Raw genomic sequence first — 20,967 nt, forward strand, 5'->3', positions numbered from 1 at the left:
CTGCTGTTGCTGCTCTTTCCATTCCGTTGGCCACTCTCCCTCTCCTTGCTGTCTGTGTTCGTGTCACTGCTGGCATCCATTTTGACATTATGAATTTATGTTTGTGCACAGAGGCAAAAATATATGACTATGTAGATATAAAAACCACATTTTCAGTTGTGCCATTACACATATTAAACTCTATATATTTATGTATATAGTTTGACAGTCTGACAGACTGCCGTCTGTGTGGTTGCTGGCTTTGTTCGGACAGTGCGTCACTCTTGGCCCTGTCCTTCAATTTTTGGCACACATCCTGCTGCCTACGCTGCGTTTGACGCTTCTCTTTGGCTCCATAAAGTTGTACATTAGATGCTTTACTCTGTTTTTTTTGCACCCAAAGAATTGTTGTTTGGACTTTCCTATAATTGCTTTAAAATGGAGTTCTCTTACTAGCTAAAGTTTCTTTTGATTTGTTCGCTGTTTTCTCTCTCCATGTTTATTTGTTAAATTTCGTGCACTTAACACATCAACCACAAGTGTAAGTACAGTGTGCGCCATCACAATACACCCCTTGCCCCTATCTTCTGTGGCCCATATCCCTGCTCAACCGTTTTTTGTGTGGGTTTTTGTTTATTTGTTTACCCGACTACCCATAAGAGTCCCAAGATGTCCTCAACAATTACATTTTCCTCACAAGTTATGTATGTTTTTCAACCTCTTCTTGGGTTTTCCCGGCTTCTTCTTTCATTTTGTTCGTCATCTATTGTTTTGAATGCGAGTGAGTCAGTCACATGTGTGTGTATGTGTGTGTGTGGGTAGGGAGTGCTGTGGATGGGCTTGACAACCGCAGGCGCAGGTCCTTGCGGTGGCCTAGCCAGCGGAGGGCTTCCTTCCATTTTCATCATCATAAAGTCTGCTGAAAGGAAATCGATACGGGCAACTTAATCATGAAATGAAGTCGACGTCAAGTTGTCTTTCATTTTCAATTCCATTCTGTTCTACTCGTACTCCTCCAGCACTCCATATCATCCGTCCAGGATACTCCAGAACACACAACACAGAACACAGTCACAGCTCGTGCGTTGCCAACTACTTTTCTGCTTCGGCTTTTGTTTACCTTCAGAGTGCGAAGGGCCAAAAAACTTTGCCCAGGATTCAGTTCCGTTCGGTTTTGTTTCGTTTCGGTTCTCTACGGTTCGGTTTTGCTGGCTTTCTGTTTTGTTTGTGTTCATGTCTAAGTTAGCTTACTTTTGTGCAAAACTTTTTACTTTTTCCCCCAGCTATCCGCTATGGCTTATGCTTTCAATCACCGCTTTCTACCAGTAGCCACCCCGAGCGCGTCCTGCTCGTCCTGCCAAAGCACTCCCCTGTTGCTAACATTTCTGTTCATTTCCGTTTCGACTTCATTTTTAGACCTCGTCAGACCCGTTATTCGTTTTAGCCAAGAAATGCAGGTCAGTGCATTGCAGTTTTATATTAATTTTTTGTATTTTTTTCTCCTTTTCCTTGTTTTCTTTTACTTGTTTCCCTCTGAGGTCAACCTCCTGTTTAGTGCTCTTTGTGAACCGACAACAATTGCTCCTTGCAGTTTCTCCCTGGACTTCCTTCTGGGTTGATTGGGCATGGGATTTTCATTTTCTCCGTATTGGTTTTACGTTTCTCTTTTACATTGTTTCATTATGCAAACACTTTTCCCTTCGAAACTTGGCTGCCAAACTGATTTTATTGTCCATTCCCTTTCCGCTTGCCTGCTGCTGCAGGTGGAACAGAAACAAAAACAACAGCAACAGAAAAAGTTTCTTGTTCAGGCATTCCTGCTACCTTATGAATCTTACGACTTTTAGAATTTTATTTTTTTATTGCTTCGAGGCGCAGTTCATTTTAGTTGTCTTATCTCCCGATCCGCATTTTTCCCGTTTTGCATCCCGCATGCTCTGCTCACACTCTAGCACGCTTCCCCCCCCTCATACTCTGCTGACTCGCTCGCAGTTTCTTAATTCCGTTGCTCTCTGCCATTTCTTGCAGCGCTCCCTAAGCAAGAACAAAAACAGTGCGCGACTCTCTTGCTCTTCAACCACACATGTCGGGCTCTCATTCATTTATCATCCCTCCTTTCCCACAAGCACGTAGTAGTTACCTGAGGTGTGACTGAGACGCATGACTTCCAACCTTTGTGAAGCCTTCTCCTACTACAATTGGCTAATGTTTACACAACTCGCTTCCACACGGCAACACCTAGGAGCTCTTTTCGCTTCGATCTTGTGATCGAGCGACTTCACCGATGACACGCTCTCTCTCTCTCTCTTCTCTCATCCACATGAGTACAGCAACAACAGTTGAAGACGGAAAGACAAGACAGTAACGGGGGAACAGCAAAACAGTTCCTCAAAAACGTAAGTGCACCAATGCTTTAGCTTTGACTGCCTTATGAAGGGAATTTACTTAATGCACCAAAATATAAATGTGAGCATAGACCTGGATCTGCAAAGACAGAAAAAAAAATGTATATAATAATCCCTGATATTTATTTACATTCCTCTTTTGGTTGTTTAATTTATATGTTCCACACCATGCATAGGTATGGATATAAATTAGTATGTCTGTATTGCGTTGCATTTGAGGATTTGAAGCATTTGAAAAGCCTGCCATAAATAAGTATACAAATATTCGTGTGTGTGTTGTTGAGTTCTCTGTTGATTTAGCTTACTCCCATTGGATTTCATTTGAAATCTACATACATTTATTTGCATTTACTTTTCAGCCAAAGCATGGATTTTGTATTTAAACCAAAAGATAAATCAATATTTGCATGAAATGGACCGACCCGACCATTCGCACATTCTGCTGGTCGTTTTGGTTGCTGCCAAAATTGAAAAGTCGCTTTGGAAATGACAAAAAATCCGTTCGTCCTGACTTTCAAAGCGGCTTCTATTTTAATCTTTCTTTTTGCGTGACGCGCAATTTTTGTTGGTCCGCGTTGATACATGTGCACCTGAATACCTGCAAACGAACACACAATTTTTTATACTTTTTGTGAGACTTGTCACTGGATGCGGGGCGTATGTTAAGTTAAAATGTCAATAGGATCGACGCTGTTGTCGTTGCTGGATTTTATGCACAATACTCGTACTCGCACGGTGACCCACATCTGACGGTCGACAAAAAAAATGTCCTTCAATTATTTTGAGCGACCAAACCCAAATCCCACCTCCCACACGACTTCTCCTCTGGACGATGGCTGACGTTGAGCAAGGTTGTGTGGCGGCAAAGGAAGCGGCACGACCCTGGCAAGGGAAATATTTTATGTAGCCTGCATACATTTTTCATGTTATTTAAAGTTCATTAAAAATGTACGTCAGTCCTGAGACTGATGGCAACAACAACAGCAACAAAAAACAAAAAATGTTGCATGAAAATTACACTGGGGAAAGGGAATGGGTGGCATTCGAGCGAAAGTGTGTGTTAAACGTAACTTTTGCTTATTTAAACTCTAGATTTTGGCAGAAACCTAAAAAAAAATATTCTCATTTGTAGGTTGCCCCAAGGGCTGTTCAGCAATTAGTAAAGTTTTTGTTGTTGTTTTTATTTTTCAGTTGAATTGTGGCACACAATTGATGTGTGTGTGCAACACATTTTGCCCCAGTTCGAATTGCGAATTGGTTGCCTGACAGTGGGACTGTCAACAGGATGGGGAATGGCTTGCAACCCACCCGCAAAACAAATGAATTAACTTTTACAACACAGCTGTTGATACTTTTTGATTGCTATCACTATCACTGGGATGCCCCAGAACCACTGGCAAAGGATATTTTTTGCATTTTATATGCACACACACACACACACACAGAGACGCAACGACAGATCCAGATCCAGATACAGATGCAGCCACACAGACATTGTTGGCCAAAAACTTTTGTAATTTTCTATCGTTCGGCTCCCCAGTTGCAGTTTGTTTACATTTTTTGGATTGACTTTTTTTGTATTTTTAGAAACTTGTTTTAATTTTAGCCACAAGTCGTTTAATTTATCTACGAGTTTGAGTTCTTTTGTTCGTGGTTAAAAATTCTCGTTAGTAAGTATGTTGGATTTGATGGCTTCTTAAATGGTAATTGCCAGACACTGCTAAGCTACTCTGTGTGAGAAAGACAAAGATTCTGCCTTCGGTGTTATTTTCTGTTCAAACTTTCATTCATTTTTTCCAATTTATCATTAATGAATATTAATAACATTTAAATAAAAATTCATGCAAAACACACAAAAACCTTTTCACAACAAAAACCTAAAGTTTGACTGTCGAAATTAACGATGATTCATCAATGTACATTGATTGATATAACATGGAAAAAATGCCCAACTCCCACATATTTCCACCTGTCACTCTTAACTTTTTGCTCCCCCGATGGTAAATGTTAAAAACTCTTCGGTACGCTCTGTATTTTTTTGTGTTCCCCCACTCAATGCCCCATCTAGGGGTATATTTGCATTTGTTTCTCCAGCGAACCAACACTCCACAATGTTTGAATGGCTGTGAATTGGAGCCACTGTTTGCCATAGTTTCGGAATAAACAAAGTTTTTCTTTATGTATATTATACGTGTATATACACACTATATGCATCGCCTGACAGCATTTTAAACTTTATTCATGCTCTTCCCTGTCGCTGCTCTGACATGCTGCTGTTGGCTGTACAACAACAAAAAATGGACCAAAGTTTGCTGGTGATTTTTGTGTGCCTTCTCCTCATCCTCCTCCGGTAGTGAATATTTCTGCAGAATTTGTTTTATTCTCTCTTGTTTTCCACTCCATATTTTTACAACCAGCTGAAATTTTTCCGCCCAGTTCTTCAATTGTAAGAACTTGCTCCTCCATCCTTGGCCTCCTCCTCCTCCTTTTTGCGATTCTTGAGTCTTGTGATTGAAAGGCATTTGGGTATGGGGGGGGCTTACTGGGGAATGCGTATGTTCAGAAATTTTGTTGCATGTCACATTGTTGCTTTGCTGATATGCCTGCAACATAGTTTAGTGAGCGCAAGAACGATAGAGCGAGCCGAACAAGTGCCTTTTTGTTCTCTCTTTCCCCATGCCCCATGCCCCATGCCCCGTGGTAAGTGTTGCAACGTGCAACTATTAAATAGTTTCGCAGATGCCATTTTCAAGTTTCTTGGCCCATGGCCCATTCAGCAGGAACTTCGAGTGCCACTTGAAATGGCAAAGCCAAAGAGAAAAATAAAATAAAATAAAAAGAAAGCCAGCAAAATAAAACACACCCAGAGTCGACGATTGATACACCCTAACATTACATGGATGAATGATTGCAAAATACAAGCCAATCTTTGCTTATTGAGTACCCAAAGAATTCTTAAAAATATCTCAAAATTATGTGAATGCAATTTGAATTCTTTCCTACGTTCCTTTTGCTGTGCAAAGATGGAACTGTGCTGTGCTGTGGCTCAGTGGACAAAAGCCAATTGTTGTTGATTTGCGTGGTCTCTGGTCCACAGCACAGAATGTAATCAGAGGAGGAAGAATAGTTTTTCCTATCCATTCTTCCAGGCAGCACAGAGTTTGTACCTCCTTCAGATTGAATTCCTTACCCTGAACGCTGCTTGGGTCCCAAAACCCACACACACATACTTGCACTCTGCTATGTAATGAATGTCAATAACTCAGTGCAGTTCGTGCTTCGATGTCTGCTTACCATTATTGGGATTATTGTATTTCCGAGAGCAAATATGTTTGCTTCATGTTGCTGTTGCTTATTAATTGTGAAAATCAATCTTCGCCCCCATCCCATTGTTAATGTTATTTAATTATAAATTACGCAAATAATCCCATTGTATGGCTGTTGCCAGCGATGTTTGCGCATTGTCTATCAGTTTGTACCTGTCTGCTGTCAATAGCAGGCATTCTCCCTCTCTCTGTGGAATTTCACTGGGATTAGCAAACATCATAATTGTTTTCATATAACGAGTTTGTTTGCCCAAGTCTCAAGTAGAATTTGTGTTGCACCCCCACCCAACCAACCTCTCGCATTCTCTACTCTATGATGTGGTTTTGGCAGAAGTCTGAAGTCTGTGCCTCTGCGGTTTTGTAGCTCATTAAAATGTTGGTCCATCACAGACATTCTAGAGTGCTGTCTGGTTAGAAAATTTTGGAATGGAGTTCTGTGTAAAGCCCTTTCATTGTAGGCTTATGCAGTGGATAAACCAAAGCTGAAAGCTATTTATTTTAGGGAATTAAATATAAAAAATGTTCCAACAAGTTTGGGGATGCGTTTAAGATACTCCAAAAGATATTCTCTCCCACTCTCCCACCTTGAATCAGGCACAAACGCTTTGTAAACTATCTTGAGTAATCAATTTTCGTTTCACATCCTAATATCCCAACGCATCCATTCAATCGAGTGTCCGAAAATAAACCTAATCGATAATTGAATTAAGCGGTAACCGAAACGGAAGCGAAAGATGCGAAAATACTCATCCACAGAATTTTCCACTGTTGGGAGCAATTAGTGGGAAAAAGTTACGTATTTTGGTTAGGGCAGCTCGACTCCTCCATAATTGTGACACTTTTGCCCCGCATCCGGTTATCCGCTGGTGCCTGGCATTGTCTCAACGCATGCCATTGTCTGGCAACCTTATCTGTGCACCGTTCCCCTTTTGTCTACGGAAATAGCGTGGCGGTAAAATCAAACTAATCAGTTGAATGATTGGCATTGGCAACCAATGAACAATGGACCCCCGTAGTGTCCATCCTAGCGTCGATGTCCTGCAAATGAAAATTGTTCCCCCTTTTTTTATCTATCGTTTTTTTTTGCTACTTCCTTTCATGCTACCTTTTTCTCGTTTAACGAGATCTCCATTCAAGCCCCATGGCAACACGCTGCTTGTGGGGTTGGCGACTCTGAAGGGTTCCCGGGTTCTGTCTGTGGCTCTGGCCGTGTCTCAAATTACTTTATAGCTTGCTTCATTTAGTTTATAATACGCGCAGCTTTGCTTTTTGTCACTCTCCTTCATCCACTCGGCCACATTACTGCTGGCACTTTTTAATTTGTCGTAATTTGAACTTGCTTTGGCATCAATTACACGCCCATCTTGGCCCATCGTGGCCAAGTCTTCGTTTCAGTCTCTTTAGCGCTATTTTCCTCTTGTATTTGCCTTCTACCCTGTGTTGTGAGTGGCGGTGAGGCACTTGATGTTAATTTGTTATGCTACAAATTCAAACCAGAGCTTTGGCCTATTAATGTCAGCTTTTGTGGCCAAGGAGAGTGTTTCCCAGCCGAGAAGGAGAGAGTGGAATCTTGAGTCTTCGGTTGTGGGATTAAGTTTCAGTGTTTATGTTTTTCTTCTTGTTTTCCATACCTTAGAGTACAAAATAATGATTATGGCAGAGTGATTGGAATATAATTGATCAAATTTGATTGGTTTTAGCTTTGGCAAATTCATGAAAGATTAGTTTGGATTTTTTTCACACGAATTCGTCATTGATTTACGTGAAAGAAATTCTTTAAATGCTAAATTTGTGTGCATAGAAAATTAATTATCTATTTGCTGGTAGAAATATCAATAATTTTTGTTGTTATTTGTTTTTTATTTCTCGCTTACTACTCGTCATTAAATTATATTATATTCAATTTTTCTATTAGCTAAAATTAACATTTTCTATCCCAGGAATTATCTTTAATTAGCTGTTTTTTAAGTGCATTATAACTATTAACACTCTTCACCTTCCAATTATTAAATTAGTGGAATTTATATCATTTTTCTACTTGCGATAAATTTATATTTGATTTTTGTTGTTGCTTATTTTATGTGTCTGAAAAATAATATTAGCAGTCGTAGTTTTCATTGCCAAAACGCTCTGTTGGATCCTTGGCTGTATTCTAAGTTAACTTTTGCTTAGCTAAACGCATAAATAATCTGTCTCCAGGCCCCCGGCACACTCCTTTTCACTTACCTAATGAGACAGCACTCTTTTCTCTCTTCCTTTGTCTGTCTCCCTCCATGGCCACTCCACTTATCCGCCTAAAAAGGCGTCCATGGCATAGCTTGTTCAAGGGGAATACAACAACTTGGCCGCGCTGTGACCGCAGCTTACACACACACACACACTTACGCACATAAACATACACACACACACACACGCATGGGTGCTAATGCCATTTTGGCGTTGCTTTTCGGTTTTTACGCGCTCGTGTCTCGCAACGCCCAAATGTAGACTACATTTTGCTCTTCTGCTTTTCTGTTTCACCACAAAACAGGGTCCCGCCCATAATCCATAAGTTAAGCCTTAGGTTTGTGTGTGTTGTGTGTGCGGTCGCTCGCTGGCTGTCTGTCTTCCTGTCGGTTGGTCAGATCTGGTCCTCCCTTTGTGGTTCTGCTACAAAAATAAAGCGAAAAAAAAAGACCCAACAGCAACCCAAGTCACTGGCCTTCAGAAGCTAAACTAAAGCGTCGAAAGTGGCTTTAAACGGAGCGACAGATGCCAATGTATGGCCGCAAAGGGAGAGGCGTGTGCTTTGTTCACAATTTATGAATATTTTTACTCAAGTTGTCTGTTTGCTCTTTTGTATTTGGGCATATTTATCCATACGCTGACCCTCATGTGAGGCCACACGCACAAAAAGGTCCTCAATGTAGGTGTGTATTTTGCATAAATATAATGTTTATGATGTGATGACACCAGCGCCATTCATAAGCAAAAGTGTCCCCAAATAAGTGGCAAAATTATTATTTATACGAGTTCTATGTTTATTAGCCAATTTATGAAGCAAAATCTTGATTTTCATTGGTTTAAGATGCCGGAAAAATGTTTTTCTTAAGCAAATTATCATTATTCAATGATTAAACGTAATTGAAATATTAATTTCTGTCATGAAGAGAAGCATTTGCGGATTAACCCGATTCATTCCATTAAATCCGTCATCGATCTATATTAATGCCGGACTCTGATTCCCCCTGTTCAATATCGAATTTAATTTATATTAATTGTGAATTAAATCCGGACAATATTTCTGTCATTTTGTGCCATTTTGTTGCAGTGTTAAATCACAGTGAGTCGAAATCACAGATACACTTTCGAAGCTCAAAGCCAAAATTCAATTAATTTGCGAGTGGTTATGGGCCAAACGTCCACACTGATTTGAGCTGCTGTTGATTACATATGCAAAATGTTGTGCAATAATTTTCGGATAGCCAGCTGGAGAGGAACGAGGGAGCCCCAAGCTAAAATTCATTAAATAATGATTACAGATATGGCTCTGAGAGCTCCTTGGACTGGACTCCTTGCATTTTGCTAGAATCAAATCCAATGAAATGTCAAATGAGGAAATCCCTTCTTGATCATCATCTTCATCCTTGTCCAAGGCTGTTGATATCGAAAATCCAAAATTCTCATGTTAATTGCAATTTGTGCAAAGTTTTCTGCATCCTTGTTCTTGTAGTCCTCAAGCAGTTTTTCCTCCTTGCATATCTTTTCTCGAGTCTGAACTCTGTGTTTTCGTTGTCCTTGGCATGTTTTTTGCCACCCTTTCTCCTTGAATTCTTTCAGGCTATTTGCTCTTGCTGCCCGGACCGTGTCAATTACTTGCTAGATAAATTCTAAAATTCCAGTCTAATGAAATGCAAGGCCTTCAACAATGGTACATCCGCCCTGATCCCTGCCCGGACTTTCATCTCGCATTTAGTCAGAGAAAATTAAAATCATTCTTACATATGTATTTTTGGGATTTATTTTATACAAATTTCCTAACCTGTCAAAAAAGAAAAGAAAAGCAAAAGGAACTAATTAGTTTGATATCTTAACAATTCAGGCATATTGGTACGCTTTCTACTGGGAATAAAAATCAGAATATCCTTTGCCTTTATCAATTTAATTTTGTATATCGGTTTGTTAAATCCTTTCTGCCGTTGACATATTATCCTATTTTTCAGCTGACTTCCACCCTCTTTCTTTTTAATACAAACATTCCCTTTATACTATCTCGCGCTGACTCACAGAAACAGAAACAGAAGGACTGTTCCTTCCGGCTGGTTGGTTGCCCTCCAGCCAAGCATTCTGTAGATAATAACTGGGGGGGTTTCTTTTTTCATATTCATACAATTTGAGAAATCTCGGTCAATAAGCATCATGCTTTGTCAGCATTCCTTGGCAGACATACTCCCACTACCACTCCCACTCCCACTCCAATATGCAAACTGTTAACAAAAAAAGTCGACCGCGACTCTGTGCGGGTTTTGTCTGTAAAGCGTGAATCGTGAGGGCGCGCGCTAGCACTTAAAAAGGTTACAAGCTTACAGTACGTACAATGTATGTAAATTGCGTAGTCTACATACATTTGTCGAAGTGTTACATGGCAAATGCTCAATAGCTGGTGCGAGCGAATAAAATCAGAGCTTAATTTGAAGTAAAGATTTATGCTGCTGATCTGGAGAAGCGAAAAGTATCACTGTCTCTCTCACTCATGCTCCATGTGATGTGCAGCTAGAGAGCAACGGGGGAGAGCAGCAAAACGAAATACAGCGGGACTCCGGCCGACCACAATTAGCTGCCGCAAAGCAAAAACAATTTTGCATGCTTGCTTTCGTCGTCTCTTCTTTCGCTACCTTTGCGAAAAGCAAAAACAAGCAAGCTTTCGCTTGCGCGCACCCCAGACCTAAGCTAACGGCACTTTATGCATGTGCACACAGAATTGAACTGAATATTAACAGCACTTCTCTTGCTAATCTCTTTTGAGCAAAGTCTCTTTAAAGTAAATATTTTATTAATATTGCCATGACAACGGATTGTCAAAGTACGCTCCTTTCTTGAGCCTCTACTGATGGATCTATCTTGCTGATTCGCACTCACTTTGTTCTTTCTTTCTTTCTCTTTAGTGTAAAAAGTGGACTTTGCTTTGGTTTTTTGAAGTTTTCACACAAAAGTTGGCCTGTGTATGTGGTTGCTAGTGAAATTACTTGTGATGCATTACATGGAAAAGTTTTTCAGCATTTTGTTGTTGTTGCTGCTGCCACTGCTGCTGCTGCCAGCTTTAAGGCGCTTTTCGAAGAGCTTGGCCAAGCCTTGGCCTCGTCCCGCCTTGCACTGTTGTCCTCTGTCGCCTCTGATGGTTGCCAAGTTCTGGCTAACCCCCGACCCCGCCATTCCTCGTCTGCCTGTCTGTTCGGTCTAGGGGATTATTGGCTAGTTTATGCAACGGCCTGGACTGGACCGAACTGACAGCTTGGCTTTTGGCGCTATCTATCGATATGCATGCCCAAGCCACATGGCCATGCCCCATGCCCCATGCCCCATGCTCCAGCCTGTGGTCAAGTTTGTCCTCTGACTTGGGACAAAGTTTTGCAGGCTGCCTGCCCCGAATTTAATATGGTAATTATTTTGTGACCCAGCGAAATCGATCGACTTTAACTCAATTTATAATTGATGGATCCCAAGGGGCTGCTGCTGCTGCTGTTGTTGTTGTGCCAGCACTTAACGAACACCCTTAAACATTTCTTCTGCTTTTTAATGTAAACGTTTTTGTTGTCAGCTTCATGCAAATAAGTGGAAACTATTAGAAAGGATACAAAATGAAATGCATTTTGCCACAGTCTGTCGTAGGATAAAAAATGCTCAAGGTTTCCTCCTAGCATTTCCATTGTTTTTGCAGCACTTGAAAGCTTTTTAGAGGTTGAAAAATAAATGCACATTACGCTAATGTGCCACATAATCCAAGGAGTTTCATTTAATATTTCATAAAATGTCTTCTTTGGTGGAGTTACATTTCGATCTTCCCTTCGATCATCGTTTCATTTTCATTAATCGCTGGCCTGCGTGCTAGCTAATGTCTCTCACATTTATCGTCATTTGTAGCTGTGTTTGCTGGTTTGGTGTCGCCTCTGGGGCTCAATGCAATTGTAAGCTGCCTGCAAATTAGGCACAGATACAAACACATACAATGCAGACTCCTCCCCCGCATAAGCAAACATCAGTTATGATGGTGGGTGTTTGCACTGCTTTAAACCATTTTCAAGTACTTGATTTGTGTTGCCAAAATTGCTTGAAAAATGCCATGCAATTTTTGGGTTTTCCATCTGCTGGAATATTTGTTCATTGTTTGCTCTGCTCGGCATGATCCCGAATGATCCAAGGGACTAGGGATAGCTCCTAATGTGCCTTTCTTTGTTCTTTGTTCTCCCCCATTTACGTGGCACACGAAGGACGTGTGTCGGAGTCAGAGTCCCCTATCTGTCTTGTGTTTGCTTATGCAGGGGCTTTGCCATTGTAATTGTTGTTATTACAGATGTTGGCTTGTTTGCACGGTTCTGATGTTATTGCTGTTGCTGTTGCTCCAAGGACTTAATGCGCTTTGCACTGCCATCAGGCAGAGAGAGAACCTGCTGCACACAACCAAACGAGTGCAGAACTCAAGAAAAAGCACACAAAAAAACAGGTACAAAAAGGTAAGGTACAGATGGAAATGCAGCGGCAAAGCATTGAAAAATGAAAAATACAAAACATTTGTACACACATCATGCATACGTAAAGCTTTTGTCACATTTCTACTTCAGTTTCTTCCTGACTTTCGGTTTTCTAAGGGGATTTTAAAGAATCCTCTTTACTTTTTACGTGTAGAAGTTATGTTCCATAGCAGTTCTGCTCTCTATTTGCAATCACTCTTTCAAGTTTAAAAAGAAAATGACAAAATTGGGGATCTAAATATTAAAAGGAAAATAACGTTTTGGCATACTCGGAATGGTCTTTCCGCGATGCCAAAAAATTGTTCGATTCTACAACCAGAAATATTGCAAATTACATGTTTGTAGAAATTAGACAACCTTTATTTGTTCGTGCTTGAAGGCAATTTTGATATAGATATTATTGATATTTCCTTTAACTTGCTTTTTACTTTTGTATTTCGATATTCATATTAATGGTGTTTAGACTTCTGTCATTTTAATTTTGCCTCTCTCTTGCAGCCACTCGCTGGTTATATTCTGAATCCTTTTTATTTTTTCCCTTAAGTCATCTAGCTTGATTTTCAATTGGGCTTCCCTCTCCCTGACCCTGATTTGTTTTGATCTTCCACAACTTGTTTCGTGGAGTTGTGATTTCTTGATCTTTTGATCTGCTCCACTTGCTCCTTGAAGTCCTTGAAGTATTTTGTGGGACTCCGACAGGCTCTGTTGGATCGCTTTGCTGTAGTTAAGTAATATTTCCATTTGCTTGGCTTTATCCTGATAGACATTCAGTTGTGCTTTTAGGCTCGTCAGCTGTTGGTTTTGTTCTTTTCTGCTTTCCTCACACTTTTCCGCATACTGGAGGCAATAAGGACTGCACTGCGTTTGCATTTCCACATTTGTTTTTGCATTCTGGAAAGAAAAACATCATGAAATTAATTTTATTTTGATTCATTTTTCATATCTGCAAAGTGTTAACCTCATTGGCACAGCAATGCTGTGGCCTGTTGAATGCTGTAAAAACAGCAAAAGAATTGGAATTATCCACATGTTGAGGGTTCTACGAGAACTGCAACCGCCGCACGAGTAAGCGAAATTGCGACTGATTTTGTCTCTGCGCATAAAGCTCCTTTTAAGCGATTCTTAAATTATTTATCAGAGGTTTATATATATACTTGAGCACCAGTAAATATGTGCCTGTAAGTAGTTTTTATTTAAAGCCACACCAAAGATAAATTCCTTGATGATTGCCGCTTGAACTTTGAAGAGTGCAAAGATGTATAACGACTCTGGTGGGACTATCAACTTGTTGGTTGGCTCATCAGTTATGTTGATATGGAACTCAATTTGGTGTACCAACTTCTCATTGCTGACCCAAGATGGACCCAAAGAGAGTTATCGCGAGTAGCGCATAATGCGCGTTCCGCGACATTAGACGTCCAATGGAAACTTCGTTTAAAGTTTTCGAATTTTGTTCTCTCTCTCTCTCTATTTTGTTGCAATTTTTCGAACCTAATGGGACGCACGTCATGGTCCTTCATGGCCGGCTGTCCCCCCAAACTCAAGCCAAGCGAACAGAAAAAATAAACTCTAACTAAAGTTTTTCCGACTTACCAACCGCTTGTGGCTGTGGCTGTGTGTGTGTGTGTGTGTGTGTGTGTTGAAGTGTTGGTAGTTTCAGCACACCAGAAAAAAGGAGAAAAACCTCACGAAAGGTTGTCAAATAAAATCCAAGAAAAGTGCAATAAATCACGTAGCACTGCAATCATTTTTATCAGCGGTCAGAGTCCTACCAAGAAGCAGGATATACACACAAAAGTGGGTGATATAAATACGTATATATTTATCAAATCCAAACAACAAAGCGGCTCGCGTCTAATTTTAACAATTTTCCTCATGTTTTTTAATGTTGAAAATAACTTTTACGTTCTTGGAATTTCACTTAAGCGTCAAAGTATTTAATTTTCTGTCTGGAGACTTTTGCCCCAATTGGAAGATTATTTTTCATTTACTTCTTCGCTGTTCGATTTTTCTTTTTTTTTTCTCATTGTGTGTTGGCTGTGGCAAGGCCATGACCCAGGCACACAAATGGAAAAATAAAATATTTTCATCAGCTGCCTGCAGCATCGAAATGAATTTAATGATTTCTTCTTCGATTCTATGATATTTTCTGCTCCTTTTTTCATACCCTTTATAAGGCTAAGTATGCATGTCTGAGGAACATTTAGAAAATATATTTAATTATGTTTGCTTGCTTAAAGAATTCATTCATTAATGTAAAGTGTTTGAAGAAACAAAAAACAAAACAAAAAGGTACGTAAAGGGTATGTAACAGTTCACCCTGCCTTTTACGTTGGGGTATTTTGTACTTTTATTTATTTTCCATTTTCATCCTTCAACTTGAGGCGATTTAAATGTAAATTGACGTCGCCGCCAACTTGCGCACGTGCCCCCAATAATTGGAGTACTTTTTTGGAGTACGAAAGCCACCAAAAACGCTCACTCACACACACAGAGGGAGCTCCAAGTTGTACTCTGCATAAAACTCAAAGATTGATGGTGGAAGAATGGTGGCATTTATGCTGAAGTTGGGGGGAAATAGAAGGCTTCTTAGTGCTCTGAATGTATTCTGGAACTGTCTAGAAAAGTTTGGTCCATTGAGCTGTTGCAGAAGAATGCTACAACTATGGAGTTATATATTTAATGGTACTATTTTCTACTGCTGCTTGCTGTTGATGATGCCAGAAAATTGATAGATTATAATTTATGCTCTGTTTGCTAGATCAACAGCAGACTCTCCTAATCACATTTGTGGTAACTTTTATGCAACCGAAGGACTCTCTTTAAGCTCAAACTTTTAAACCATATCGGCACACAGTTTGGTCAAACATTTAACCGAAATATTGGCACCGAAAAGTGAACGAAAATGCAAACTGAATTTGTGGTCCAACTGGTTACAGCTATCCCCAGCGTTGCGCCCTGCACCCTCGCATGACCCAATGTCATCCATCAACTTCAAGCTCAAATTCTGTAAACGAATCTCAAATGCAAGTCGCTGGGTTGGTTGTGGGGATGTAAAAGAAAGCTTATCTGCAGTGCCGCTTACCTCTTACCTCCCTGCCACCCACACTTAAGCCTATCAATCAAGAATGAGCATGTATATGGGTCCGATATCCAGCTTGCAGCTGGAGAGCCATTTAAGCCGTTTTGCTCTGGCCACACAGTGCAACTAAATTGAATCATCATCGTCCCTGGATGGGCTACTCCTGCTTGTTAGATGTGCCACTCGGGGGACAAGAAGTTTAAAAATGAATAACGCGGCAGTGGGACTTGCCACTCGTTTCTGGATTTCAGTTGCATCTCTGGGGCGTCTACTGTAACCCTCTCCTGGGCAGCAGTGCAATCTCTTCCTCGCTCTCTCTCTCTTTCTCCATGCCTCTTCAGCGGAGCGCATTAAATGCTCGTTTGTTCTGGCTCTGGCGACATGGATCGATGGGTCTGAGCGCTGCGAGAATTTGGGTTAATGGAATCTAAGTGAGACAAAACGAAAATCGCTTTTCGCACTCCCTCTTTTTGTTGTGAGCGAGTAGTGGGGTTCAATTGAGTTAGAGTTTTGCCGCTTGGTATCCCCAAACATTTTTAACTTGAACCGGTTTACCAATTTTCATTTTTATTTGGTTGTTTTTCGTAATCAGATTTTTGTGCCGTGGACTTTTGGTTTTCCTTTTGAAGTGGCATCGATTGGAAAAACTTGCCAAACGTGTCTGCGGAAATTGTAGAGACTAAAAGACAGAGAGAGTGAGAGTGAGAGAGAGATGGAGAGAAAGAAAAACAATTTGAAAAAGAAAAGTTTTTATTTTATGTTTTTTTTTTTTTTTTTTTTTTTTTTTTTGCTTCGCTTGGAAAAGTCGGGCAAAGCCATTCACTGCCCGTTGTTGTTTTTCCCATGTTTATGCTGGCCTTTTCGTTGGTCAAGCGCATTTTGCCATATTCAATTTTCTGTGCACGCCTGCCCCTGCCCCTGCCCCAAGAGCGACTAGCGAAAGTCGTTCTCAGCTGGTTTTTCCTCTTCTACTGCGCTTTTCTTATATTTATCTGTGCCATTTGTGCAGCTGTGTGTCCAGACGCTGCTGTTGCTGCCACCGGCAGGCCGGAAGAGTGGGAAAGCAACATGCCACAGATGCAAGTCAAGGTGCCACTAATTGGAATGGATTCGGACAGCAAACTGAGCCCGTCTGGATGGGGATTCAATTAAAAATAGAATTTATTTTGTAGCTACATTTAGGAGAAATCAATGCCAAATTCCAATCCAAAGAACGAATTATATTTATTCTATGGACAAACTCTTTTTGACTCAAAAGTATTAACTTTAATCATTAAAAATACTTTTTGAATGCATTAAAAAGGTTAACTTTACCTTCAGATATAAACAATTAGCTGTGTATGCCATTTAAACAACAAATGACAATTGCCAATCGAATGGCAAAATGCCTGTTCAGCTATTAAGATAATTTCCAATCGAACTAAGCTTAGACTTAGCCACTAATGACACTAAACCTTCACTTAGACCTGGTTGCCATTCCCATTTCGCTTTCGTTTCGCAGTTCCTCATTGCTGGCACCTTTGACTCATTTTCTCAACCCCTTTGGGGCTTTTAGCTTTGTTTAATCAGTCGCTGAATGGGCTTTCCGCATTGTTGGCCCGTTTGGAACCTTTGTACCGTTTTGTAGGTCAACTACTAGAATGACCCTTTGGCCAGCGGTTGCCTTAGCATCCCGTCCCAGTCTTTGTTCTGGCTGAAATCATCCCGGAGTTGGCTCTAAAAAAAATATACATATATTTTGTTTAATGTTTGCTTGAGCATTCAGTTTAATTACCCTGCTGCCAGCGTTTTTTTCTTTCTTTCTGTATAATTTTGCGGCAACCATTTTGAAGGCAAAACCCGCATCCTGTGAAGCGGCCGGTATTTTTTTTTTTTTTTTTTTTTGCGTTTCCGAATTTTTAAGTAATTAAAATTCCTCGCTCATGCCAACTGCAATCCTCCTCTGCACCTGAAATTCTTGCTGCTGGCTGTCTGTATGCCGACCACAGATATTTCAGTTTTATTTTCATTTTACCATCGATTTTTGCGGCTTTTTTTGAACGCAATTAACTAAGCCTCTTCCTGCCGCTGTGGCTCTCTAGCCTGGATTTTAGCCAGAGTTTGTTTCAAGGACTCTCTGGCTGTGGATGATGAGAAGACTGTGTTGTGCTTTGTTTTCAGCTCGGTTTAGTGCCGCTTTCCCTCTGCTCTATGCCATTCTATGCCAATTTTCTGTTTTCATTCGTATTTACTTAGCTAATCCTTGTCGATAATTTGATGGTTTTGCTCTGTGGCTCTGGCATTTATTTAAGTCCATCTGCTGCCAATTCAATTAGTTACTGTTCAATTTTGCGGCTCCATTGAGAGGAATTAAGCTTGTGCATGAAAACAATTTTTGGCAAAATCTAATTGATAAGAAAAGCTTAAAGAATTGATAAACAGAAAATGGAAACTAGAACTAATAACTGGAACTAATAAATTGAAAGGAAAATGTGCCAGTGAAGTGGTAAATTTGTGTTCGTTTTATGCCATGAATGATTCCTCTCACAGTTCCTTTTGATTGCTCCATCAAAGAGAGTCACATTAGCAGACTGCATTATTTGATGCGTTTGATGTTCGATTCTGATACAAATTGGAGAGACTTTTGCGACACAATGCGAGTCCGTCAGAGGAAAAACTATTTGCTGTAAGAGCAACCACTGGACTGGACTGGCACTGGCACTGGGACTGGTCTATGGTCCCACACAACACTCCATTAGGCAATCAGGCATGCCACATGGCCCCTCGGCCCTTAGTGCACAGTTCTCCCTGTTGGCCTCAAAATTTGCTCGTAAGTAATGCAGTTATGTGAGGCGAGTGTGTGTGTGTGTGTGTGTGTGTTGTAAATGCATTAAAAATGTTGTGCAAGTTTTAACTGGGGAAAAAGCAAGAATATTGTCGGCCCCAAACGAATGTGGCACAGCCCCTGCCATTTCCCTGCCTCGTCGTAGCCGCTCGTTCTTGCTGTTCGTTTTCCATTTTTCCAGTCCATCTGCCAAAATAAATATGTTTGTGCCCGTCAAAGAAACTCCGTCCTGCCACTTGCCAACTGCTGAGCTTGTGCGGCATGTGCAACAACTTTCAGCTCTCAGGACAACTGCAACAGTAAACGCATTACAAGAAAATGCTGAGCCCCCTACCTACCTACCACATACGACGAAGGCATTAAACGCAATCAAACGTTAAAAGTATTAAGAGGGGGTGCTGTGGCCCGGGAGTGGCAATGAAATGACCAACCAGGGGTGGAGAGAGAGAGAGAGAGAGGGGGCGACAGTTGTGCTGTGGCCTCTGGCCGGGTGTTGTGTTTCAATTTCCGGCCTTCAATTAAATTGAAATTGCGGTTGGGGCTGAATTGTTTTTCAGTTTATGCTTCTTGGCAATTTGTTTTCTTAGCTTCCAATCGATATTTAAGATTTTTCAAAGGAGTGGAAAGGAGTTTTATATATTTAACATTTATTTATGATATTTGACTAATATTTTTTTGCTCTGTCTTTTTGCAGGTCATGAACGACTTAATGAATACATATCCCACTACGAAACACTCGACTATGATCACGAGCACATCCGAGCTAGTCACAACAGGGCGCGACGATCAGTGACCAAAGATCATTATGTACATTTAAAGTTTGCAGCACATGGAAGAGACTTCCATCTTAGATTAAAACGTGATTTAAATACATTTAGTGATAAGTTAGACGTGAGTATAGCTCGATACACCTCAAGCCATATATTTACTTTCGTTTCCTTTCTAGTTTTATGATAGCAACGGCCCCATTGATGTCTCCACGGATCATATCTATGCGGGCGAAGTGATAGGGGATCGTAATAGTTATGTATTTGGTTCCATACACAATGGGGTATTCGAGGGTAAAATAATAACGGAACGTGATGCCTATTATGTTGAACATGCCAAACATTATTTTCCCACAAATCGCACTGCGATATCATCCACAACGGAGACACAGTTCACAGTCACTCCAAGGAGCGCCGCAAGCACAGGAGCACGGCCTTTGGCCTCCCGCAACTCCAACAAATACACAAATAACTACAACAGAACTGCCGTTGATAATAAGACAGAAAACTTCATAAAGAAAATTGCTGAAGCCACAACGACGACGACGACGACGACGAGCCCTGAGCTCTCTGAGGAGTCGTCCCCTCACACAACATTCCCACCCACAACAACAACGGAACACGTCGAGGAGCAGCACCAACAGCAGCAGGATAATGCTGAGGGAGAACTTGATTTTCACTCCATTATCTACAAGGAGTCACATGTTGAGGATGCCTACGAAAATGTGCGCGAAGGTAAGTCGAAATAAGTTCTCTCTCTCTTCTCAATCTACATTCCCCCCAACTCTGGCACGCAGAGAACTTGCCGATGCAGAAATGAAAAAACTTCTTCTCCCCGAACTCCGCATCTCCGCACCTTTGCACCTTTCCACTCGCACCTCCAACCACATTGTTAAATTTGATTTATTTGGCTGGCTTCCGGCAAAAGTTTGAGGGCTTTATTTTATGGGGAACAGCGCAGTACGTACCGAAAAGAGAGTACATTCCGGCATTCGTTTGAAGGTTGATGGGGAGCTACGGATGGGAGTTTTGGGAGGGGGTAGGACAAGCCAACCTTGAAATTGTTTGATAACATTTCGCTGCTGTTTTGACACTTGAGTTATGACTGTCGCGAGTGCTTGCTAATAATTTTTGGCTGTCTGTTTGTCATGTGGATGTCAAGTGCGGCTCACAGAGTGCTGCAGTTGGATGGGTACGCAGGCAAGGTGGCACATCAGTTCAAAAGTTGTTAAGCTCAACAACTTGTTTATACCAGAGAGCTGTCACTGGGTTTACAGTAAACATTATACATGCAAGTAAATTTTGGCAGCAGAGCTTAGCTAATGTCATGGCAGAACTTTTGCTGGATCACAAAAACAAAACAACCAGGTGAAACTTTTCAACAGCTCCTGCTAGGTTTTAACTTCCACAGGCTGTTCATCAATAATGAAGAAAATATTATTATTAAACAATTTTAAGGATGTTCTCTTTACGGAGAGGAGTACCACAAAAGTACAAAAAATAACCGAACAATTCCTAACTTTTCTGCTCCGCACCATCGAAAATTGGGGGAGGGAGCTGTGGCAGTTGGCAACATTGTTGGATCCACAGACTCTAGAGACAAAGAAAAACAGACACACATGGATGTGCATTTTGGGTGAAAAGGGGCAACGTTGCAAGTTCATGGTTTATGCAAAAAGGCGTCCAAGCGACTTCATTTTAAAACCAAGCCACGCATGAAGAAAACGAAACGAACAACAACAAAAATAAAAGAAAATATTCTCTTGCCAGTTCAATGGTCAATTTTTTATGCAACTCTGCAACAAAGAAGGTGCACATGCGCACACACACCCCTGCATGGGGCATACGTAATATTA

General features: G+C 40.8%; 1 protein-coding gene across 6 annotated transcripts in view; it reads left to right on the forward strand.

The window, feature by feature from the left end:
- The window catches only part of LOC117584822 (disintegrin and metalloproteinase domain-containing protein 10), a 93,479-nt gene that overhangs the window by 47,708 nt on the left and 24,804 nt on the right, over positions 1-20,967 (forward strand). For all 6 annotated transcript variants that reach the window (XR_004573875.1, XR_004573874.1, XM_034273946.1 and 3 more), the window contains exons 3-4: positions 19,039-19,235; positions 19,291-19,846. Coding sequence is in view for 4 of the 6 variants with exons in the window: in XM_034273946.1 (XP_034129837.1) it covers positions 19,039-19,235; positions 19,291-19,846 (753 nt within the window). In the remaining 2 variants the exon portion in view is untranslated. The remainder of the gene's footprint in view (positions 1-19,038; positions 19,236-19,290; positions 19,847-20,967) is intronic.

The sequence above is a fragment of the Drosophila guanche genome, unplaced genomic scaffold, assembly GCF_900245975.1.
Source record: "Drosophila guanche unplaced genomic scaffold, DGUA_6, whole genome shotgun sequence".
Lineage (NCBI taxonomy): Eukaryota > Metazoa > Arthropoda > Insecta > Diptera > Drosophilidae > Drosophila > Drosophila guanche.